The 25,701-nt window shown below is 41.4% G+C and overlaps 1 protein-coding gene and 1 long non-coding RNA gene across 3 annotated transcripts in view; one reads left to right on the plus strand and one right to left on the minus strand.

Annotated features, from left to right (window-relative positions):
- The window catches only part of LOC134349605 (uncharacterized), a 71,624-nt gene that overhangs the window by 26,134 nt on the left and 19,789 nt on the right, over positions 1-25,701 (plus strand). The window contains exon 4 of one of the 2 annotated variants that reach the window (XR_010018726.1): positions 4,295-4,682. The exons of the other annotated variant lie outside the window; for it this stretch is intronic. This is a non-coding gene — a long non-coding RNA (uncharacterized LOC134349605). Of the gene's footprint in view, positions 1-4,294; positions 4,683-25,701 lie in introns of those variants that run through there. 2 annotated transcript variants of the gene reach the window in all.
- cryl1 (crystallin, lambda 1) overlaps positions 1-25,701 on the minus strand; it is a 77,234-nt gene that overhangs the window by 13,805 nt on the left and 37,728 nt on the right. The window contains exons 4-5 of the mRNA XM_063054176.1: positions 15,152-15,313; positions 4,734-4,928 (exon numbers count right to left, since the gene is read on the minus strand). Coding sequence (XP_062910246.1) covers positions 4,734-4,928; positions 15,152-15,313 — 357 coding nt within the window. The remainder of the gene's footprint in view (positions 1-4,733; positions 4,929-15,151; positions 15,314-25,701) is intronic.

Here is a 25,701-nt window from a genome sequence, read left to right on the forward strand (position 1 = left end):
ACATAAATGATTTAGCTGAAGATATAGGTGGGCTGAGCAGTAAATTTGTAGAAAACACGAAAGTAGCAGAGTTGTGCACAGTAAGGAAAGTTGTTAAGCAATTCAGCAGAATATAGATAAGCTGTAAATATGAACAGAAAAATGACAGGTTGAGTTCATTCCATTTAAGTAAGAGGTGTTGCAATTTGTAGGGCAAATGCAAGAGGAAAGTATACAGTAAATGGCTGGATGCTTAGGAGTGCTGACATAGAAGTGAAAACCTATAGCTCCTGTAAGTGCCAACACAAGTAGATAAGCTGGTAAATACTTGCCTTCATTGGTTGGGGCAATTTGTTATAAAGTCAGGAAGTCATGTTGCAGCTGTATAAACATTTAGTTAGGCCTCATCTGGCCTATTGCATGCAATTCCAGCCATCACATTAAGGGAATGATGTGGAGGCTTTGGAGAGGAGGCAGAAAATGATCACCAGGTTGTTGCCTGGATTAGAGAGTATTAGCTACAAGAGGTGGGGCAAATGTGGATAGTTTTCTATACAGAGGCCAAGGGAAGACCTGAACAGTATATATGAAATCATTAAACATAGCTAGAAGAGACTCAGTTTTCCCCCCTGCACCCCGCCCCACCCCCCATACCCAAGGTGCAAGTGTCAAATACTAGAGGGCATAGCTTTAAGACAAGAGGAACAAGGTTTGAAGGAGAGATACACCTGACACGTTTTTGTTTCATAAACACAGAGTGGTAGGTCTCTGGAACATACTGCCAGGAGAAGTGGTGTTGCAGATACAAGAGCAATGTTTAATAGTCATTTAGACAGAGATGAACAGGGAAGGAATGGAAGAACGTAATTCACACATAGGCAGGTGTGCAGTTTAAATTGACATTGTGGTCAGAACAGACATTGTGGATTAAAGATCCTGTTCCTGAGTTCAGTGCTCCCTTATCCTGGAATCCGAACACAGCAAAATCTTAAATTTATCTTTAACCAATTCAGAAGGATTTTGAGACAATGATTAATTTAAAGGAAAAAAAAGACAGCAAACAACTCAGCTAGATGTAGACTTTGGTCAGTATTAAATCTCAATAGAGACTGTTTTGGTGACCTTTAGCATTCCCCTCCTCAGTTGGCATTGCAAACTTTATCCCTGCATAAATGTACAAAAATGTGCATGTTAAAATCCAAACATTTTGGCATATATTAACAGCACAGACCAAATCAAAATTCCAACTCAACTTCAGGGTGCATTAAGCCTGCCTTAGTTTGAAGTGGCTGCAAGTTTGGATTGATTTTTTTAGACCGAGGCTTGGAAAGCAACTCCACAGGAAATTTAGCACATTTTGTTATTTGCAGAGGGTCAGCATCACCTAATCAACTGCCAATCTGTAAAGTAAGCAACACACAAAAAATGCTGGAGGAACCGAGCAGGATGTAAACTTTGGATTTCTGTTAGATTCAGTGGTCACCATTACAATTGTATCAACCCTCCCCACCCTCTCCTTAATGGTCATTTTTGAATCCTTTCAATCCCTTCCAAGGAAACTTAGTTGGCTGCACCAGGCTGTTTGCAATGTCAAAGTCAACCCCATACATCTCAAAAGCCAACTACTTATTCTACAGTTAACTGCTATTTGAACCTCAAACAATCTTACACACTCATTCTCCATGTTTCCAAAAGTTGCTTCTGCACTATTTTTAATTTAACTATTTAATATACATATATACTTACTGTAATTTATCTATTTTTTTCCATATTTATCATGTATTGCATTGTAATGCTGCTGCTATATTAACAAATTTCATTGCATATGCTGGTGATATCAAACCCAATTCTGATTCATCAGGCAAGTTTTCCAACCTATTCACCTAATTTCTGTTACATATAATTTAAAACCAGAGTATTCCCGACATGGTATATTCATACTGGTGTTTAAATTTCTTTGTGGATTTGCCCCAATTTTTGTAACAATCACCACAATCCCTTGCACCTTTATGAAAGTGCCACAGTGATACTTAATTCAAGAGCAAGCATTCCATTTGTTTCAGGATCAAAACCCCAAAGTCATACTTCATGAGACATCGTCTTAATACTAAGTTCTCGAATGCAAGTGGCTTACATTAAAGATTCCAAAAACGCACAACTACCTACCTTTAAGAAAAGTAATTTACTGGGGCCAAATGTGGCAGACAATTTAAGCGTGTATAGTAAATGGAATAAGTGGTTTGTTTTAAATATATTAGTTGAATGATGAATATTGGTAAAACTTTGATAGTTCACCTGATTGTAGAAGAGCAAAGTTCTTTTTGGGACCAATTTACTTCAGATTGTCTGATCAGAAAATTGAATAATTATAGGCTGACAAATACTTAGAGCTCCTTGTTCTGTACATCATCACCCCAAACGCTGAAATTGTAGAATGTACATTGCACTTGTGAATTTCTCAGATGAATTCACTATGTGTGGCATGTTGTCAATGACACTAAATCTCTAAATATTACAGCTGAGGTCAGGGATTTAACAAGATGGCACACTACCACTGATGACACATATTTTTGTAGGCCGCATCGAGAGCATCGGATGCAATAGCTGACCCCAGATTTGCAGGTGAAGTGTTGCCTCACCTGGAAGGATTGTTTGAGACCCTGAATGGAGATTAGGGAGGAGGTGAGAGGGCAGGTGTAGCACTTTGGCCACTTACAGGGAGGTGCCAGGAGGGAGATTAGCGGGGAGTGACGAATGAACAAGGGAGTCACGGAGGGAGTGATCCCCATGAAAAGCAGGGGGGGTGGGGGGGAGGGGAGCTAAAGACATATTTGGTAGCAGGATCCCTTTGGAGATGGTGGAAGTTGCAGAGAGTGTTGTGTTGGATGTAGAAGGTCATGGGTTGGTAGATAAGGACAAGAGAAACTTTATCACTGTTAGGGCAGGGGGGTGGGGGGGAGATTGGGTAAGCGCGGACATCGGGGAAATGGAGGAGATGCAGGTGAGATAAGCATGAATACTCAAGGAAGGGATACCCTATTCTTTGAAAAAGGGAGGACATCTCTTATGTCCCAAAAAGGAAAGCATCCTGGAGTCAGATGCGGTGGAGCCGAAGGAACTAGGAAAAGGGAAGATCATTTTTACAGAAGACAGGGAGAGGTATAGTAAAGATAACCATGGGAATGAAAAGGTTTCTTATCCGTGTCGATCAACAGTTTGTCTCTAGAGATTGAGAAAGGGGAGGGAGGGGGTCAAAAATGGACCAAGTGAATTTAAATTTGTAGGTGTCTGTTAGGATAAAAGGTAAAGATAACAAGCGTAGTGAATCTTGGTTTTCAAAAGGTATTGAAGCCCTGTTTAGGAAAAAAAAGGTGGTGCATAGCAGATATAGGCAATGAGGTGATTATGGAGTACAAGAAAAGCAAGAGAACACAAAGAAATCAAGCAGCTAAAAGAAGGCATGAAGTTGCTCTAGCAGACAAGGTGAAGGAGAATCCCAGAGTTTCTACAGATATGTTAAGAGCAAAAGAATTGTAAGGGGAAAAATTGGTCCTTTGGAAGACCAGAATGGTAATTCATGTGTGGAGTTGAAACAGATGAGGGAGATTTGAAATGCATTTGTGGCATCTGTATTTAATCGGGACACACAATCTATGACCCGGCTGGTGGCGTAGTAGCATACGGGACGAAAGGTCGCGAGTTCAAATCCAGCCAGACGGCTCCTCTGCACGCTTTCCATCCGTGCTGGGTTACGAGCTGGTGGCTGGTGATCTCTTTGGAAATTCACCTGGCAGAAAGCAATGGCAAACCACTACTGTAACTTGCCTCGTATGCGATTCCCCACTACGTCAAAGAGGCGTGGAGGAAAGTCGTCCGCTAACTGGAGAAACTCCAGATGTGACGTACCTTTCCTTTACAGAGTCTATAGAAGGAGGCAAAGCGGCATCAACATGGACCCTGTACAGATTACAGAGGAGGTGTTTGCTACCATGAGGCAAATCAATGTGGATAAATCTTGAGTTAATGACTATTTTATGATACTATGTAGTGACAATACAGGTTTACAAACTCATTAAACTTAAATAGAATCAGAAAAGTATAGCATGGAAATGGGCCTTCCCCATAGCAACCATGATGCACATCAACACTAATCCAATTTACCTACATTCTGTCTGTATCTCTTGTGCCTTTCGGTCTAAGTACCTATCCAATATATATCTACTTCCTCAACCTTGTCTAGCAGCTCATTTCAAATATTTACACCTTATGTCAAACACTCACTTTAGATCTCCTTGAATTTCTCCCTCTGTTACAGGCTACACAAGATAACATATTGAAGGAATTGCGGATCCTTACTTCAAGATGAAGTGCTTCTATAGAAGCAAGAAGCCATTCAACAATCTCATATTCTTACTTGGGATCTACTCCAACTATAAGTATATATGAAAAAATAAAGCAGTGCAAAGGAGGAAGTGTTCATGGGCTCATTGTCCATTCACAAACCTGGTGACAGAGGGGGAGGAAGCTGTTTCTGAAATGTTCAGTGGGCATCTTCATGCCCCTGTACCACCTCAACAGTAGCAATGAGAAGTCAGCATGTCCATGTTCTTTTTGTAAATCCTAATATGTTTGTAGTTCTAAATCACATACAGAGTAGGATTTTCACCTATATTTCTCACGGATTACCGAACACCCAATTAACTCATTACAACTACCAAAAATACAAACATTGTCAAATACATAGGTATACATACCTTAACAAGTCTCCATGACTCTCCAATAATTGCATATTGAATTCGATTTAAAGCAAATCCTTCGATTTCTTTGGTCAACTTGACTGGCAACTGGCCAATTTCTTTCATGAGTACGTATGTTTGTTCCAGAATAGCAGGACGTGTTTCAGGATGAGGAACTAGTTCAACCAGGGGTATATAGCAGGCTGGATTCACCTAAAAACAGCAATTTTCTTCTCTCAATTTCCTTAAAGCAATTTTGTAACATTGCAAACTATTATGGTAACAAGTAAAACTTGAGTTAATATCATAAAATAGTTATGTAGCGAGAATACAGGTTTACAACACATTAAACTTAAATAGAATCAGAACAGTATAGGATGGAAAAGGGCCATTTCACCTCATGTTCTCCATAGCAACCATGATGCATATCAACGCTAATCCAATTTACCTACATTCTGTCTGTATCTCTTGTGCCTTTCTGCCCAAGTACCTATCCAACGTACATCAGCCTCCTCAACCTCGTCTAGTGGCTCATTTCAAATATTCACACCTTATGTCAAACAATTATGCTGCAGATCTCCTTTGACTACACAATGTAAAATATTGAAGGAATTGCGGATCCTCACTTCATGATGAGGTGCTTCTACAGAAGAAAGAAACAAGTCAACAACCTAATGTTCTTACTTGGAATCTACTTCAACAGCTTTCAGAACAGAAAAGCATTATCTTTTCCCCTTAAAGGAAATATTGGCCCTGATTTTTCAGTACATTTTTTTTACCTGCACCATCTGCTATGATACTTATTTAGTCATTGATTCACTATATCCAGAAAGACAGGACCCTAACATGGCTGCCAGAACAAGCCATCACCCCGTTCAGTCATGAGAAGCTTTGGAAGAAAGTCATGTCCTAGCTTTGTTACCTGTCAATTTTTTGATGCTTCTGAATGTCTGTCATTCTTTTATCTCATACTTAGTAATATAGGAAGTCATTTGATGCACTGAGCCAATACTGACTCTCAGAACAATCACATTTCCCTACTTAGCAGAAGATATTTAATGACAAATTACTCAATTTTAGGCTTCTGCATCAGTTAAATGAACAACATTCTGAAATTGCTGGCATTACTTAGGTAAGTGGAGCAGTTCCACACTCTGCCTGTAGAATCTAGTCCAATATATTACAATTCCTAGATCCTGTAATACAATAAATATTGCCCCAAGATGAAAGTTTGTAAAATTTAGGAGAAACTTTTCAGATGTGCTGGACTGTCATCATTAATCTGCTCAATACCCAATACCAAAATTAACTCGATACAATCTTTGGCTGTTAAAGAAATTCACAATTATAAAATATCATGTAGCCCTCCTGTAAATATCATGAAACTTTTAAATACTGGCTCATAACATCATCATTGGAAGGAATGTAATGAATTAAATATAGAACATACAAGAGTACAGCACAGGAACAGCCCCTTCAGCCCACAATCTTATAACGAACCAGCTAAAAAGCAAATTCAAAAAACCAATCCCTGCTAACTACAAAATATCCATATCCCACCATCTTCCTCACATTCAAGTGCCTATCTAAATGTCACTTAAAAGCCTGTAAGTAAAAAAAATTGCTCCTCACATCCCCTTTGAACCTACCTCCTCTCACCTTCAATTCATGCCCTCTAGTTTTTAAGACATTTCTATCTTGGGAAACAGACAATCCCTTATAATCTTATAAACCTCTACCAGATCTCCCCTCAGCATCCGCTTCTCTGAAGAAAACAACCCAAGTTTGTCCAGCCTCTCACGACAGCACGTGCACTCTAAGCCAGGCAGTAGCAGCATTATTTAGACTTTTCTGCATCCTCTCCAAAGCTCAATGCCTTTCTTATAGTGTGGTGACCAGGACTGTATGCAATACTCCAGATGTGGCCTAACCAGAGTTTTTATGAAGTTGCAACATAACTCCTCGACTTCTGAAAATTCTAACATTTTTTAGTAAAGACCAAAGTAATCAATTTCTATCAAGATTTTTAAGTGATAAGTTTATCACGTCACATAGGGACACTGGAGCTCAACAAAAGATTGGACTTCTGATTGCGTGTTAACCCAATGAAATATTTTTATTGCATCATGCTTCTGTGAAGCAGGTCAAGCCATGCTTCTTAAGTCATTAGAGTATAAACCAAATTTGTCATTATTCAACTTCCTGAGAAGAGAATTCCGTCTTAAACAACCTTCCTGTGTTTTCTGCTGGTATCCCTGTCCAATCACTTCAGTTGCTTTGCTTCCGTCATTAAGGAACATTACAAGTCTGTCAAGAGTTTTGATTCAACACAATCCCATTAACATTTCTTCTTACCAGCACTGGATTTATTTCTATTTATCCTCTGTGACATTATAAAACGGCCTTACAAAAGAAAAAAGTAGAAAAGGATTCAGTACTTCAACAATTCACTGATCTGCCTCAATAACCAAAACATTTTTAATTAAAAAGAGAAGGCAGAGAAAGTAAATTGCTACCAAAAGTAGAAAACAGGCTTAAAAATGGAAGGTAGAAAGGTAGTGGTGCAAGTGACCTTTTAGTTATTGCAGTTTGGGTAACAGAAATTTGCCCTTATGGAATTCAAAATCACTAGAATTTTTAAATTCATTAAAATTATGACACTTGTTAAAGATTATAATACACATTTTTAAACTTGCATTTACTGAAACATGTGCAAAAGACACATTAATATTACAGAACTCTGTGATACATAATGTGGAAGTCATTAAAATTGCCAGGCAGCACCTGTGGAGAAGATTAATGGTCATTGATCTTCCAAAAGAACTGGAAAAGAAGTTATAAATGAAAGACAAACACAAGACCTTCTGCAGATGCTGGAAATCTGGAGCAACACACACACAAAATGCTGGAGGAACTCAACGGGTCAAGCAGTGCTCATGGAGATGAATAAAATAGTCAAAGTTTCAGACCGAGACCTGTCATCAGGACTGGAAAGGAGGGGGGAAGATGCCTGAATAAAAAGTTGGGGGGGGAAGGGGATGGAGGACTAGTTAGAAGGTGATAGATAAAGCCAGGTGACTGGGAAAGATAAAGGGCTGGAGAAGAAGGAATCTGATAGAAGAGGAATGTGGACCATGGGAGAAAGTAAGAAGGAGGGCACCAAGGGGAGGTGATAGACACATGAGGAGTTAAGAGGCCAGAGTGGTGAATTGAAGAGGAAGGAAGGGGGTGGTGGGGAGGGAAAAAATATTGGAAATAATGCAGAAGATGAGAAATCAATGTTCATTCCATCAGGTTGGAGGGTAACCAGAAGGAATATGAAGCATTGCTCTTCCACCCTGAGGGTGGCCTCATCATGGCAAAAGAGGAGGCCATGTTGGATTGGGAATGGGAGATGGGAATTAAAATGACTGGCTACTGGGAAGTTCCGCTTTTGGCAGATGGAGTGAAGGTGATCGACAAAGTGGTCCCCCAATTTACGTCAGGTCTCACCAACGTAGAGGAGGCTGCACCGGCAGCACCGGACACAATAGACGACCCTATTAGATTTACAGGTAAAGTGTTGGCTCAGCTGAAAGGACTGTCTGGGGTCCTGAATGAAGGAGGTGAATGGTCAGGTGTAGCATTTCTGTCACTTTCAGGAATATATACCAAGTGGGAGATTAGTGGGGAGGGGCGAATGGACAAGGGAACCCCTGTGGAAAGTGGAGGTTGGGGGTGCGAAGGTTTGATGGTGGGATCCTGTTAAAGATGGGAGAAGTTACAGAGAATGAGGCGTTGGATGCGGACTGTCACGTGGTGGTAGGTGAGGACAAGAGGAACTCTATAACTGTAAAGATGGTGGGAGTATGGGGTGAGGGCAGCATCAATGGTGGAGAAAGGAAAACCCCACTCTTTGAAGGAGCAGGGCATCTCTGATGTCCTGGAAAGGAAAGCCTCATCCTGGGAACAGATGTGGCAGGGACAAAGGAACTGAGAAAAGGGAACAGCAGTTTTATAGGAGACAGGATGGGTAGAGGTATAGTCAAGAATAGCAATGAGAGTCAGAGGTTTGTAAAAGATGTTGGTGGACAGCTTGTCTCCAGAGCTGGAGACAGAAAGATCGAGGAGGAGGAGAGAAGTGTCAGAAAGGCCAAGTAAATTTAAGGGCAGGGTGGAAACTGGAGGTAAAGTTGATGAAATTGATGAGATCAGCATGGGTGCATAAAGCAAGGAAAATATACCAATGCAATCGTCAGTGCAGTGCAAAAAGAGTTTGGGAGCATTACCAGGGAAGGCTTGGAACGTAGACTGTTATACATAGCCAATGAAATGTTGGGCATAGCTGAGGCACATGCAGGTATACATGGCTTTGTGGCGACCCACTTTCCAGCACACTTGAACCGGCTCACGATATTTGGACCGACACCGCATCTGTTCACACAGATTCGTTAAAACTGCCAAGCTTCTAGACGCTGCAACCTCGCCTATGGTTCAAACAAGCAGAAGCCCAATTCCACATTCGGCAGATAACCTTGGATTCCACTCGTTACTACTACATGCTGAGCTCCCTCGACCAGGAGACAGCTGCACAAGTTGAGGAGTTTATACAGTCGCCCCCAGAGGACGGCAAATACACAGCATTCAAAGCCCTGCTCATAAGGACCTTTGGACTCTCACGGCGCGAGCGAGCTGCCTGCTTACTGCACCTGGATGGTTTGGGAGACAGGCCACCATCGGCATTAGTGAATGAAATGCTGGCCTTGGCTGAAGGACACAAACCCTGCCTCATGTTTGAGCAGGCATTCCTAGAGCAACTGCCCGAGGACATATGCCTGCTGCTGTCCGACGTAGATTTCAGCGACCCCCGGGAGGTGGCGGCCCGGGCAGATGTGCTGTGGGATGCCGAGAAGGAGAGGGGGGCGTCTGTCGCAAAGATCACCAAGCCACGTGCCCAATGGCAGACCGGGCTCAGGCACCGCGGCGCAGAGGCAGCCCTCTGAAACAGAGGCCGATCCAGACTGTGGACATTGGGGGATGTATCGCCGGTTCTGTGGGGGGGGGGGGTTATGTGGTGACCCACTTTCCAGCACGCTCGAACCGGCTCACGAAACAGCACGCGCCGGCAGAGAGGTCAGCCCCAAAAAGGGCGCCAGACTATCTTCACCAGCAGGGGGAAAATCCCGCTCGCAGAAAGGGTCTGCGAATATGCATTCCCCACAGCAGTCCCACCCGGGGAGGGTGGGAACGGGAAGGCTTTAAAGGAGGCCGCAAAGTTTGAATAAATCTCTTTTATCGCAACTCCAACTCACCGACTACGTGTCGTTATTCTAGCGCTGTGTGTAGCACACCGCTACAGCTTCACCTTGAGTTTGGAAAAAGGTGGGAAGAGCCGGAAGAGAAATTGTTGAGGGTGAGGACCATTTCTGCCAGACAGAAGAGGGTGGTGGCAGAGGGGAACCTGTTGGGTCTTTTCTTGAGAAAGATGAATGTTGGAAAGGAGGAGGAATATTTTCCTGTCAAAGCTGATACAACCTGGGTCACCAAATTAAAATATTCACATTTTTTTCTGCTTCATAACTTTATAATTTCTGGTGTTTCTTCATGATAAATGATTCATTAAATGTTTTCTGCTTTGCTGAGAGTGTACAGGAAAAACAACATAAAAGGTTTTACAACATAAAATCTGGAAACAATGAACAGTGGTTGCAAACTTCAGGAAGACAAAGATTGGTGAACCACTGACAAACATTGTAATTTATATTTGCAATTAATTTATAGGAGGAAAATATGCAAAGGGAGGAATGACAAAGAGGTTGTAAAATTAAAGGGGAGGGAGTGCATGAGCATTGTACGTTTGTAATCCTTGGAAGAGGCAGAAAAGTTGACTCAAATGGGACCATACTCATCTTTGCAAAGGTGTGTTACTGTGTATATGCATTGCATTATGGAATATTTGTGGGCAAAGAGACAGGAACATTGGAACGGAGATATACATGACAAGTTGCTGGAAATCTCCAGATCAGAAAGCATCCGTGAAAACAGAAAAAAACCTGAATTCATGGTACAAGCTTTCACATTCTCCAAGAAGACCATAACCTTGCCATGGTTTGGAAGCTTGCATGCCTCAATGACCTATGTTGGCTGGATTCAGGGCTTTATGCTTTTGCTTTTGGTACGGTTCCCCATGCCAAACAGGTCAAAGGATAGAGGATGGACTAACAGCAGCCCACCAGTCCTCCAGGTTCAGGGGATCAGCTCATGGCTAACAACACCAACTGGGATTCAGCAATGAAGTATCCTACATTTGAGTGCAATGGTATTCCTGAGTATCCACCCGGAACGTGCGTAACTGACAGTAGTGAAAACCGAGAGGAAGCTACTGATACGATGAACGAAACCCTGAACACTGCCAGCAACGGAATTCATTCATTGCTCCCCAGAACGGCAGCCAGGCGGCAAGTAATCCTGGTCAGTTCCAAATTTGAGATGCCAATTTTATGATATTATTAAATCTTAATCCAAAAGACTGGAACATACCTACCTAGATGCAGTTCCTTATGCTTGAGTTAGGCTTCACTGGAATATTGCAAACATCCAAAGGTGGGTCACGTGGAAGTGGTATGGAATATAGGGGGAGAGAAAGTTCAAAACTCATACAGATGTGTTCTGTCAAGCAGTCATCTAATCCGTGTTTACTGCAAGTTCTCTATTGTCGAGGTGATCACATCATGAAAACAGTGCAATTCACTAAACTGAAATGCACATAAACCGGTGCTTCACCTAGAAATTCTTCATCAAAAGGGGTGCTAGCTGGGAAAGAAGGAGGCATTTTGCATTTCCTGCTGTTTCATGGAAGGAGCGGGGAAGTGTCAAAGAGAGATCTTCTGAATTCCAAAAGAGGGGATGATGTTGATGGTGGCAGTATACTGCTGAAGCTGGCAGAAACAGATTGATCTATTTACCAGGATGCTGTCTGGACTGGAGTGCATGTCTTATGAAGACAGGTTGAACGAGTTGAGGCTCTTCTCTTTGGAGTGAAGGAGGATGAGATGTGACTCGATAGAGATGTACAAACGAGAAGGGGCTTAGATTGAGTGGCCAGCTGGAGAGTTTTTCCTCAGAGCAGAATTGGCTAATAATTTTAAGTGATTGGAGGAAAGTATGGGGGGTGGGAGGTATATTAGAAGCAAGTTGTTTTTTTTTAAAAAAAGTGGTGGGTGTGTGCAATGCATTGCTGGGGTGGTAGGAGAGCAGATAAATTAGGGACATTTAAGAGACAGATAGGCCAAATGGATGAAGAAATGGTGGGCTATTTAGAGGGAAGTGCTAGATTGATCTTGGAGCAGGTCAGTCTTATCTGTCCTTGCCAACATTGTGGGCCGAAGGGCCTGAACTGTGTTGTGTTCTATGGAAGGAAGGAATGAAAAAACAAAAGGAATGCCATTTTTCTCTTAGTGGACAGGGGGTGGAACATGTAAATGTGTTCAATCAACAGTCGGGGGGGGGGAAGAGGTAAGGAGGGCATTAAGAAAAGGAAAGATTCAACTGGAGTCCATGTGGAACAAGTAGAGCTACAGATATTCACTAAAGAAAAACACATGGCTGGTTTTGACCAACACCTTGTGAAACAGGAGTAAACAGAAACAGGATGAATAGGTAAAGAGAAATCCCAGCAGGAGGAACTAACATCAATGTTAAAGAAAGATGTAGTGGATCATGAAAAGCTTTGATAGAAAGAACAAGGAAAATCTGCTTTTTTGGGGGGGGGGTGTAATGAGATGGAAAACAGAAGCCTAGTAAAACAATTGGCAAGAAGGAAACACATTTTCAGGGGATTTTTAAAAACCTGGAATTCACTAATTGGATGGGCAGAGCAAGGACTTCCAGAAAGGCAAATGGACACTTCTCAAAAACAATAAATTTACAAGATTCAAAAATAGGAGAAAATCTGCAGATGCCGATTTACAAGACTGCTAAAATTTTAGCCAGCCCCCAAATACTGTACCAGGAATGAATACCAGCACAACGGCACTTGAAGGATGAGTTTAAATGGGCTCTTAGTGTTTGGAGCAGTCAACAATGGAGCTGAGAAAACAGACTATGATTATGGCAGTTAGTGAGCACAGCAGGAGCTGCATGACAATAGAGGCGAAATTGGTCACTGTGTGGATACACATGCTATTCTACTTTCAGATTAACTAGAAAACCTTTGCAGCATTTTTTCTTGAGATACTCTGCTTTTCCTCCCCACATCTATCTCAACAACATTTTTTAGATAGAGAAAAAGGTGTGGCAAAGGGGATACGACCAGAGCAAAGGTGACTAATCACACAAGCACCAGTACAATTCCATCAAACCCACGCTCACCCACTGCTGTGCCCTACTGATGACAGTGGCAATATCTGACAAGACACATTAAATGCTGAAGGAACTCAGCAGGCCAGGCAGTATCAATGGAAAAGAGTAAACAGTTGATGTTTCGGGACTGTTAGCTCTTTTCTGTAGATGCTGCCTGGCTTGCTGAGTTCCTCCAGCATTTTGTGTGCATTGCTTTGGATTTCCAGCATCTGCAGATCTTCCTGTGTCAGCAGTACATGTTTGGCATCCTACACTATAAACTGGAAACCTATAGCTACAAGATGGCCAGCCGTAACCCAATGTAAACAGGAAACCTTGCTACTTAGTACATCTTGGTTGCTGATCACCAAAGTAAATGAGTGCAAGATTTTGCAATTCTCTCAGGCAATTAATAATTTGCATCCAGCAGCACTTATTTCCCAGTATTTTTCCCTTCCAAAGAATGTCAAAGTACGGCTGCTATTGGATGTGATTACTCCTCCATGAATAGTTCACCATTGCCCCTCTGGAAGCTAGGTCATATTACAATACATATTATCAAAAGCACCACAGTGCTTCTCCAACAAAGGTTCAGAAATTGCACAGGCATGGAGACATTCCTGCAACTCTTCCCCAAAGTGGTCTGCCACATTGTGTGCAAGCTTGTCCAGCTAGAGACACTGCAGATGGAGAATCACAAGGAGTCAACAGTTCCTCGATTAGGGGAACTCAAGAGTGAAGGAAAAACTACAGCACAAAATGGAGGACAGTTTGCTGCACATAACTGGTCAGTTTACTCCTTTGCCCCAAAGTCTTACCTCAGCTTCTCTGAACAAACATTCTTCACTAGCAACTTCATCAGTTTACTGAATACCAAAACAAATTGCCTTCAGTATTAGTCATGAACTGACATTGGCAAACAATAATTCCTCTGAGAGTATTGCATGCAACTAATATTTATTGCACTTGAGAAATTTATGAACTCTTCTGCCCGTACAAGACACTAACTTCACAATACCTCAAGATTTAGTGCCCTTCTGATTGTTCCAGACCTCAAAGTTGTAACAGACTGCTTCATCTCATCTGCACCATTACAGATTATAAAATTTTCCGATTCAGCAGCAAGCATGTCAGTTGAAATTTGGAATTTTTGGAACATCAGAAATAGAGGTTTTCTTCGTCACTAGTTTACTAGTGTAAATCAAACGTTGATAAAGTAGGGCATTTTCTGTTCAAATATTAACTTGGAGAGTGATAATAAGAACAAGGATTAAGTGTACTGGGACAAAAACAGTTTTGGAAGTTTCAATGTATCATCTAGCATGCTTTGTATGTGAATCATAAACAGGAGAAATTCTGCAGATGCTGGAAATCCAAAGCAACACACAAAGTGCTGGAGGAACTCAGTAAGTTAGGCAACAACTATGGAAATCAATAAACGGTCGACATTTCATGCTGAGACCCTTCATTGGCACTGGAAAAGAAGGGGAAGATGCCAGAATAAAAACGGGGGGGGGGGGAGAGGAGAAGGAGAATCACTTTGGGGATGGTGGAAGTTATGGTGAATGATTTGTTGGATGTAGAGGCTTCTGGGGTGGTAGGTAAGGTCAAGAGGGACTCTATCCCTGTTAAGGTGGCAGGAAGATGGAGTGAGTGCGGATGTTCAGAAAATGGAAGAAATGCAGGTGAGGGCAGCATCAAAGATGGAGGAAGGGAAACCCCTTGTTTGAAGGACGACAACATGAATATTGCTGAATGATACTTGCACAATAGAACAAAACTTCATTTTTGATGATCATGTGCCAATCTGAAAATTTAATATCTTTCCTCTTGGGGCCTTCTGCTCATTTTTATGAACTTGTTGATTTACCTCCTTTATTTTATAATGGAAAAGATTTTTCATTTGTAGTTTTGCATCAATAGCATTAACATGAAGATTTACAAATAAATTTGTTTTGCGGTATACGCTTCTATATTGCAAATTTGCATCCGATTATATACAAGATGAATGTCTGGTAATTATGCACTGTAGATAATCAGTCAATTTGAATCAGTTAATACTTGGACAGCAGGTTTCAAATTTAAGTATCACTAGTGTTCATTACATTAGTACTTACAGGATGAGAGACAATGCACTGTTTAACATGCTTGAGATCCGTGAATAGCTTTGAAGGTAAAAGACAAGAGGTGGAACTGCTGAGAATCACGTCATCATTCATAAGATCATCCAACTCTTGAAAAACCTTCCTCTTTATTTCCAAGTTTTCAGGAACACATTCCTGCACAAAAATACAAAACATGATTATCTCCATTTACTACTGTGCATGCCAAACATGTTTACTAGAAGAACGTTTACAAAGAAAGCTTCAAACATTTAACGACTAAAGGCATTAAGAGCAAACTGGAATCTGTACCTATGAGAAGAACTTCCTTTCTAGGGGATAAAAGGAATCAAGATATTAATTCACTAACCAAAAAAAAAAGTTTTGTCACATGCCTGATAGCAAGTTCCAAGGAAGGAATACAGTTTGTGGAAGGTCTTGCCCAACTAAACACATTAATGAAGGTAGAGCCATAGATGTAGTGTATATGGATTTTAGCAAGGCATTTGACAAGGTACCCCATGCAAGGCTTATTGAGAAAGTAAGGAGGCATGGGACCCAAGGGGACATTGCTTTGTGGATCCAGAACTGGCTGGCCCACAGAAGGCAAAGAATGGTTGTAGATGGGTCATATTCTGCATGGAGGCCGGTGACCAGTGGTGTGCCTCAGGGATCTGTTCTGGGATCCCTACTCTTTGTGATTTTTATAAATGACCTGGATGAGAAAGTGGAGGGATGGGTTAGTAAATTTGCTGATGACACAAAGGTTGAGGGTGTTGTGGATAGTGTGGAGGGCTGTCAGAGGTTACAACGGGACATTGATAGGATGCGAAACTGGGCTGAGATGTGGCAGATGGAGTTCAACCCAGATAAGTGTGAGGCGGTTCATTTTGGTCAGTCAAACATGATGGCAGAATATAGTATTAATGGTAAGACTCTTGGCAGTGTGGAGGATCAGAGAGATCTTGGGGTCTGAGCCAATAGGACACTCAAAGCTGCTATGCAGGCTGACTCTGTGGTTAAGAAGGCATACGGTGCATTGGCCTTCATTAATCGTGGGATTGAGTTTAGGAGCCGAGAGGTAATGTTGCAGCTATATAGGACCCTGGTCAGACACCATTTGGAGTACTGTGCTCAATTGTTGTCACCTCACTACAGGAAGGATGTGGAAACCATAGAAAGGGTGCAGAGGAGATTTACAAGGATGTCGCCTGGATTGGGGAGCATGCCTTACGAGAATAGATTGAGTGAACTCGGCCTTTTTTCCTTAGAGCAACGGAGGTGACCCGATAGAAGTGTACCAGATGATAAGAGGCATTGATTGTTTGGATAGACAGAGGCCTTTTCCCAGGGCTGAAATAGCTAGCATGAGAGGGCATAGTTTTAAGGTGCTTGGAAGTAGGTACAGAGGAGATGTCAGGGGCAAGTTTTTTTTAATGCAGAGAGTGGTGAGTGTGTGGAATGGGCTGCCGGTAGCGGTGGTGCAGGCGGAAACGATAGGGTCTTTTAAAAGACTCCTGGATGGCTACATGGAGCTTAGAAAAATAGAGGGCTATGGGTAAAGCCTAGGTAGGGACACGGTCGGCACAGCTTTGTGGGCCGAAGGGCCTGTATTATGCTGTGGGTTTTCTATGTTTCTATGTAACTCCTTGGGTCTAAAAGGCCAAGAACTACCTCTTGTATAACTGAGATGGAACACAGGAAACAGCTATGCTTCACTAGTTATATCATGAGTAAACGAAGCAGCAGAATCTGTTCTTTCTAGACAAAGAACACATTTTGTCAGTGTTGGTCTTTAATTTTACATCATAAACCATAAATCCCCATCTATAAGAGATGCATTTAACTTGGTCACTACCGTTATCCCTGAGAAAATAAATACACCATCTCTCTCTCTCAGGACCAATGAGCATACTTTAGTAGTCATGGTCATGTTCTGATTTCATGCAAGTACCTGTGAACCAGAAGCAGCAGCCACAAATGCCTGTCAACAGAAATGATTTCCATTTGTAATCAATTGTTATATGAAATGACATAGAAGAACCGCACAGATTTGCAGAAAGCAACAATGCTCTCATCCCAATCTGTAACATCCTTGCGTTAAGAACTGATTACTACAGAGAACAGCAATACACTTTACAATATTCAATGGATTATTATTGTCACATATACCAAGGTACAGTGAGAAACTGATTTGCATGCCATCCATACAGATCACTTTGTATAAAAGTCACTGAGGTAGCACGAGGAGAAACAATGCAGAATAAAATGTTATAGTTACAGAGAAAGTGCAGTGCAGGCAGATAATAATGTGCAAGGCTATAACAATGTGGAGTGTGAGGTCAAAAGTCCAGCTCATCTTAATAGAGGATGGTGTAATAGTCATAACAGCAGAATAGAAGCTGTCCTTGAGCTTTATGGTAAGTGCTTTCAATCTTCTATCTCTTTAGGTGGTGGTGGCGGTGTGGAAAAGAGGGAAAAGGATATTTATTGTCCACCCATAGAAGTAGATGGTATTACAGGAAAGATTCTAGCATGGATAGAGCATTGGCTGATTGGCAGGAAGCAGAGTAGGAACAAAGGGAGCTTTTTCTGACTGACTGCCAGCGACTAGTGGTGTTCCGTCACAGTCGGTGTTGGGACTGCTTCTTTTTACATTGTATGCCAATGATTTGGATGACAGAACTGATGGTTTTGTGGCCAAGTTTGTAGACGATATAAACATAGATGGAGGGGCAGGTAGTTTTGAGGAAGTAGTGAGTCTGCAGAAGGACTTAGACAGATTAGGAGAATAGGCAAAGAAGTGGTAGTTGGAATACAGTGTTGGGAAGTGTATGGTCATGCATGTTGGTAGAAGAAATAAAAGTATAGTCTATTTTCTAAATGGAGAGAAGGTTCAAAAATCTGAGGTGCAGAGGGACTTGGGAGTCCTTATGCAGGATTGCCCAAAGGTTAATTTGTGGGTTGAGTCAGTGGTGAGGAAGACAAATGCAATGTTAGCATTCATTTCGAGAGGACTGGAATATAAAAGCAAGGATGTAATTTTGAGCTTCAATAAGGCACTGTCGAGGCCTCACTCGGAGTTCTGTGAGCAGCTTTGGGCTGCTCATCTAAGAAAGGATGTGCTGACATTGGAGATGAATCAAAAGATGTTCATGAAAATTATTCTGAGATCTAAAGAAACGAGGAGTGTTTGATGTCTCTACCCCTTTACTCACTGGAATTCAGAAAGATGATGGGAATCTTATTGAAAGATATTGAACATTGAAAGGCCTTGATAGAGGGGATGTGGAAAGGATGTTTCCTATGATAAGGGAGCCTTAGACCAGAGGATGCAGCCTTAGAATAGAAGGACATCAGTCTAGAATGGAGACGAAGAGGAATTTTGTTAGCCACAGTGTGGTGAATCTGTGGAATTCGTTGCCACAAGTGACCATGGAGGCCAAGTCACTGGTATATTTAAGGCAGAGGTTGATAGATTCTTGATTAGTTGGGGCATGAGGGATATGGGGAGAAGGCAAGAGTATCCGGCTGAGGGGGAAATGGATTGGCCACGATGGAATGGCCTAATTCTGTTCCTACATCTTACAGTCTTAACATGGTCTATTCACCTTCATAAGCCTCCGTGTAATCCCTCTTCCCTAAAATTAAATATTTACAAGTTCGTTCCTTTTCTAACATTCTTATATTTGGGTTTTCAGAATCTAACATTCCAATTGTAAGTTGGACATGTTCAATGTTACCTTATCCTTTGGCTATTTCTATTATTTGATACATAACTAATGATTTAAAAACAAAATGATGGAAATACTCAGCAGACTGAACAGTTTCCATAATGAGAGTTAAAAACAAACTGAATTGGGTTGACAATCTTTCCATATTAAAATGAAAATTAACCAATTATCTCTGCAAGATGCTGCCTGAACTATTCAGCATTTCCAGCAATGCTTTTGATTCCCTGTATCAACAGGGTTTTTTTTTGGTACAAATTTTGATTGTAGAACCTACTCACAAGTATTATCATCTACACTCCAGTATTATCTGGGTTAGTAGACTAACATCTTCCTGGTACACAAATTCTTTAATCGCATTTTAAAATCTTACTTCCATTACTCTGAAAAGATCTTGCCTGACCTGTCTTATATTTTCCCCAGTTATCAATATGGTTTGCCAAAATTATAATTTAGCAACTTCAGCTGTTTTAAGTAGTTGAGGAGGTAACAGTAAAGGGTTTGTTGCAAGGTCATCCTAAAATGCCACACAGTCATGGCACAATTTCTATTGCCAACTTTCTCTGCGCATAAATGAGAATTTAAGAAATACAAGTTTCCTTCTGTTGAAAGGTAAACAAATATTGAGGAGGACATCACTGGAATCTTGTGTCCCATGACAATTACAAATATGCTGGTTAGAATTCCTGATGCTTCTGTAACTCAGTCCCCAATTCACATACCTTTCCTTGCTCACCTCCATTCAGATTACATGCAACATCTAATTGACTAAATAAATCAGATTTAGTTCTAAGCTAATTTACAAAAAGCGTGAATCTAAGCAGCATCACTTCACTACAGCTTTATGTTATTTCAGGAAAGGAGTTGAAAAGCTTTAACCTAATGGTAAATAAAGTGTGTACTAACTTAAGTAAAATACTATATTGCTTATCCATCAAGAAAGAACTGCTATGTACTCCTCATAATGGCATACAGGGTTAAGTGATTAGAGGCTAATGTTTACCATGGAAACAGTCTTGCTTGAAAATAAGGCAATAATATAACTACTGTCCTTGCAGTGTTTTGTGTGCAAAGCTACGTGATGAATTAAACATCTTCTTAAAAACACATTCTTAAAAATCACCCAAGACGGAATCTTTCTTCAGGGTTTTTAAAATGAGATCTTGCTTGTGAAACTGCAGAAAGTTAAGTAAAATAAATACCAATTTCAATATAGAATTGTTGTAGCCTGAATATACAAATACTGTTGATTATTCTCACAACCAGTAGTTAACCAAGGTAATAAATACACCTTCACACGGCAGAGTTATGAAGAGTTGAGCAGAAGAGTAAACTTGTGGCACAACAGTGGCTCAATACAAATAAACAATAAACATAACACGTCCTTCAAAATATATCCACTAAATGTTTACCAAAATTAGTAACTTTGGACTAACTGATATTGCTATTTCAAGGGCTCATAAAGAGAGGATGGAGATGGATGTCTTTCTGCCATGCGCTTCATACTGAATCCAAATTAAACCGCGTCAGAAATAATACACAAAAAAAACAGACTTTGCACATGAAATGATGTTCAGACAAAACAAACTACACCTCTAGTAGCCAGAACAGCATGGCATCCATAGGATGTCAAACTTAATTAAACAATCAATTGATGTTTAGTTTCAGTAGTTAAGTCTTTGGCAAAAGGAAGGATAGTCTCAGAGACTGGTCTTGAAAACAGTCTTACTCTGGTGTCTTTAACCATCCCCACCTTGAAAATATCAGCCTTGATGACGTAACACACATCAAAGTTGCTGGTGAACGCAGCAGGCCAGGCAACATCTCTAGGAAGAGGTAGTCGACGTTTTGGGCTGAGAGTCTTGGCCCGAAACATCGACTGTACCTCTTCCTAGAGATGCTGCCTGGCCTGCTGCGTTCACCAGCAACTTTGATGTGTGTTGCTTGAATTTCCAGCATCTGCAGAATTCCTCGTGTTTAAGCCTTGATGATGTTCCTGGCAGGGATCTGCAAGAAATGCTGGGCCAGTTAACCATGAGGACAGGGTAAGCTGATCAGTATGGAGGCTTCTTGTGGCATGATCAGTCTGGTTGAGATCCGCAGGAACACAGTTCCTTTGGCTCTTCTGCATTGATCACCTAATACATTAAATCCTATTATGTACATGACCATACAATCTCCTTGTTTCATTAAATATATAACCGAACTCAACCTTGCTTCGGTAAAGCACTTGATATAACTAGTTCTGTGTTCAGTTCTTCAATTATCATCTTTGCCATCTCAACTGCTAGAACAGCAACACCACGTTCAAACCTTGGTATGGTGAGATCTGGTTTGGGATCTGCTTTGCCTCATCCAAGACGAATCCAATTTCACTATAGGCAGCAGCGACTGTGACCTTCAGACATGGGACAGTAGCAATAGCTTTGGTTGACACATTATGGAAGATGCAGATCCCTCTTTTGGGCTGTAGATAGTGCAATTGTTGCATAGATTTTTGGACTTTTCAAGCCTTTAAGATCCTGAAGGAAAGAACACCACTACACATTTCTCTTTCTGGAGTGGGACATCCCATCCACAATGTCCAAGGTCAACTCTCTTAACATGAAGTGTCCCTAGATACTGACTGCAGTAGCAAATCCAAGATGGGCAAATAGTTTGTTGATAATCAATAGGATGCCACAACACACAAAGGATCTTTCAGTATTAGTGACCTGGAAAGTAAGGATGTCGAGAATGAGGACACATCCAGGGCCCAGACTGTGTTGCAAAGGAGGGAGGTCTTGTCCAAGATCGAGATGCTGTACACCTTTGACTTGATCATGCAGATGGGAAATATTGCATAACCTCAGTGCTGCTGGATGTGATTTTATGCATTATGAGATTAGACTGCACCAACAGCTCTTGTGGTACTTTCAGCATGCTGACTAATTGTTCTACTCCAGAAAATTATTTAAAACCATCAACATACAATTGCCTTTTTATATACTTCCACACTTCAGTCCTGGATTCCTTCTCTCCCTCGTAAGCTCTTCTCTTAAAGGCCACAGATGGCCACAACTGGTGAGGGACAGTTACCAAATACATGAACTCTCATACAGTACTCCAGAATTTCATTGTCCGGTTGGTGGTTATGAAACTACAAGAATCTGAGATACACACATCAAAGTTGCTGGGGAACGCAGCAGGCCAGGCAGCATCACTAGGAAGAGGTACAGTCAACGTTTCAGGCCAAGACCCTTCATCAGGACTAACTGAAAGAAGAGATAGTAAGAAATTTGAAAGTGGGAGGGGGAAGGGGAGATCCAAAATGATAGGAGAAGACAGGAGGGGGAGGGATTTCCTCATGTTTGAGAATCTGAGATAGTCTTGGCAATCTTCTCTCACTAGTAAGATTTGTTTGATGTCTGCCATCGCTGCAACAGACTCAGCTCTGAAGTGCACAAGAACCCTGCGCAGACTGTTATTGAGGTGTAGGCTTGAGCACTTGAACAAAAGCCAATTCATATTTGTGCACGTTTCTAGGGGTGGTAAATACCAAATTTGAGCAAATATCATTTTTCCTTTGTTGAGATCTGGTACAGGCAATAACTCAGCATGATTGTTCCTGAAGACTCTCTCCATGAACTCCATGTAATGATCTTTCATTTCTGGTGTCCTTCTCAATGTGGGACATGAGTTGACTAAGAGTCTGCCCTCTGTTGTTTGTTAGAAGTTACCATGGAAAGCAGAAAGTAATGGGACCTACTGGACTGTTTGACTTGACTTTGTTAAACCCCTTGTTCATGATTTGAAGGAAGACCTTATCATCGATAGAAGGTGGTAGCTTACAATCATCTTGTGAATGACAGAAGATCCAGCTTGCCTTAGTCTGGGTGAGCAGAGGTAAGGATGTCAAGGGCTTAGTTTACTTATCTACAGTCTTGTCTTTCATGTAGATTCTAATCTCACAGGGTCCAAAATGACTTGTCCTGGAGATGGATGCACATTAGTCTTAAGTGTGCTGACAGTAGGCTGATGAGCACCATCGACACGGACTTTATCCACTATGGACCAACTCGCATCCATATATATATTTTTTAAAAAACAGCATAGGAAGTGATACTCATACAAAACAAACTGCGCCTCCAGAGGCCAGAACTATATTAGCATTCCAATCTGGGTGATAATTTCCCAATATGTTTTTCCTCATGTCGCATTTGTTGTACTGTTCACCTATAATAGAAGAAAGATGCATAGTTTCATAAGCCTTGTTTTTTTTTTGCTTCCATTCATAGATAGGATTGTACTATGCATGGTCACACGGGATTAGAATAGATTTTTAAAAAAAACTTATAAACATGAGAACTTCTGAAATTCAAGGCCAGAGCAACTCAGTAGGCAGACCTGCGTTAACAAAGGAACATAAGAAGAGAAGTACCACTAGTATCAGTGTGGCTGTGGACCACCTTCAAATGCAGAACTTATTTAACATTCTATTCAAGCCAATCAGTTACATTGATCTTTTAGCAATAACTTGGAAACACAAGTTATTCAAAGTTTTCAATTTGGAGTTTTATTCAACCTATCTCAGGTGACCAAAACAAGAAACAGGTTTAATATCACTGGCACACTGCATGTTTTATATATCTGTGGGGAGGGACGAATAAACAAGGATATCACGTAGAGAACAATCCCTACGAAAAATGGAGGGGGTGGTAGGGGAAGGTGCTTAGTGGTAGGATCTCACTGGAGATGCCAGATGTTATGGAAAATGATGTTCTGGATATAGAATCTCGTGGGCTGGTAGGTAAAGACCAGGGAATCATCTGTGGGCTTGTTGGGGGTCATTGATTTTATCTGGTGCTTCTGATATGGCCTCCTCTGTATCGGTGGGACCTGAAACAGATTAGGGGACTGCTTTGTCAAGCACCTTAGCTCTGTCTTCCAAAGGCAGCATCTCCTGGTTTCAATTCGACTTCCCATTCTCTTCTGCAGCGAGGAGGCTAAACTTCATATTTCAACTGAACAGCCTCAAACCTGATAGTATGAAAATCAATTTTTCTAACCTCGGGCAATTTCTTCCACCTCCTTTCTTTTTCCATTCCTCATTTTGATTACCCACTCATCCCTTCTCTTCTCCCTCACCTGCCCATAATCTCACTCAGGTTCCCCTCCTCCTTCCCTTTCTTCCATTGCCCATTATTCACTTCTATTAGATTCCGACTTCATCTGCCTTTTACCTTCCACCCATTTCCTCCCAATTTCTTACTTCATCAACACTCCCCACCCACCCTGCCCCTCACCTGGTCTCACTCATCAGCTGCTAGCCTGTACTCCTTCCCCTCCCCCTCATTTTTCTTAGAGTCTTGGAGAAGTACAGCACAGAAACAAGCCATTAGGCTCATTTAGCCTACACCATATCATTTAAACTGCCTACTCCCATCGACCTGCACTGGGAGTATAGCCCTCCACACCCCTACTAAACTTCACTTAAATGTCAAAAATCGAGCTTGCATGCATCACTTGTGCTGGTAGCTCATTCCACACTCTCGCAACACTGAGTGAGGAAGTTTCGCCTCATGTTCTGCTTAAACTTCTCACTTTTTACCCTTAACCCCTGACCTCTGGTTGCAGTCCCACCCTACCTCAGTGGAAAAAGCCTGCTTGCATTTACCCTATCTGTACCCCTCAATTTTCTAAACCTCTATCAAATTTCTCCTCAGTCTTCTATATTCTAAAGAATACAGTCTTAACCCATACAACCTTTCCTTATAATTCAGGCCCTCCAGACCTGGCAACATCTTTGTAAATTTTCTCTGTACTCTTTCAACCTAGTTTACATCTTTACAGTATGTAGGTGACCAAATCTGCACACAATACTCCAAATTAGGCCTCATCAACATCTTGTGCAACTTCAACATAACAGCCCATCCCCTGTACTCAATATATTGATTTAAAAAGAACAATATGCCAAAAAACTTTCTTTATGATCCCATCTACCTGTGACACCACTTCCAATAAATTATGGACCTGTACTCCAAGATCCCTTTGTTTTACCACACTCCTTAGTGCCCTATCATTCATTGTACAAGATCTACCCTGGCTGATCCTCCCAAAGTGCAACACCTCATACCTGTCTGCATTAAATTCCATCTGTCATTTTTCAGCCCATTTTTCCAGCTCAGATCCCTCTGCAAGCCATGATAGCTTTTCTCACTATCTACTACACCTCTAATCTTGGTGTCACCTGTAAATTTGCTGATCAAGTTAACCACATTATCATCCAGATCATTGACATAGATGACAAACAACAAAGAACTCAGCACCGATCCCTGCAGCACACCTTCAGTCACAGGCCTTCTGTTAGAGAGGCAAACATCTACCACCACTCTCTGGCTTCTGCCACAATGCCAATGTCTAATCCAATTTAATACCTCATCTTAAATGCCGAGTGACTGAACCTTCTTGACAAACTTCTCATGTGGGACCTTATCAAATGCCTTGCTAAAAAGTCCATGTAGACAATATCCACTGCCTTGCCTTCATCCATTTTCCTGGTATCTTCCTCAAAAAACTCTAAGATTGGTTAGACATGACTACCACGCACAAAGCCATGCTGACCATCCTTAATCAGTCCATGTCTATCCAAATACTTGACATCTGGTCCCTTAGAATACCTTCCAATAACTTTGCCACAACTGATTTCAGCCTTTCTTAAACAGTGGAACAACACTGGCCATCCCCCAATCCTTTAGGTACCTCTCCTGTCACTAAGGATGATTTAAATATCTCTGCTAGGGCACTGACAATTTTTTGATTAGCCTCCCCGAGGGAACATTTCTTATTCAGGCT

This window comes from Mobula hypostoma, chromosome 7 (genome assembly GCF_963921235.1).
Source record: "Mobula hypostoma chromosome 7, sMobHyp1.1, whole genome shotgun sequence".
NCBI lineage: Eukaryota > Metazoa > Chordata > Chondrichthyes > Myliobatiformes > Myliobatidae > Mobula > Mobula hypostoma.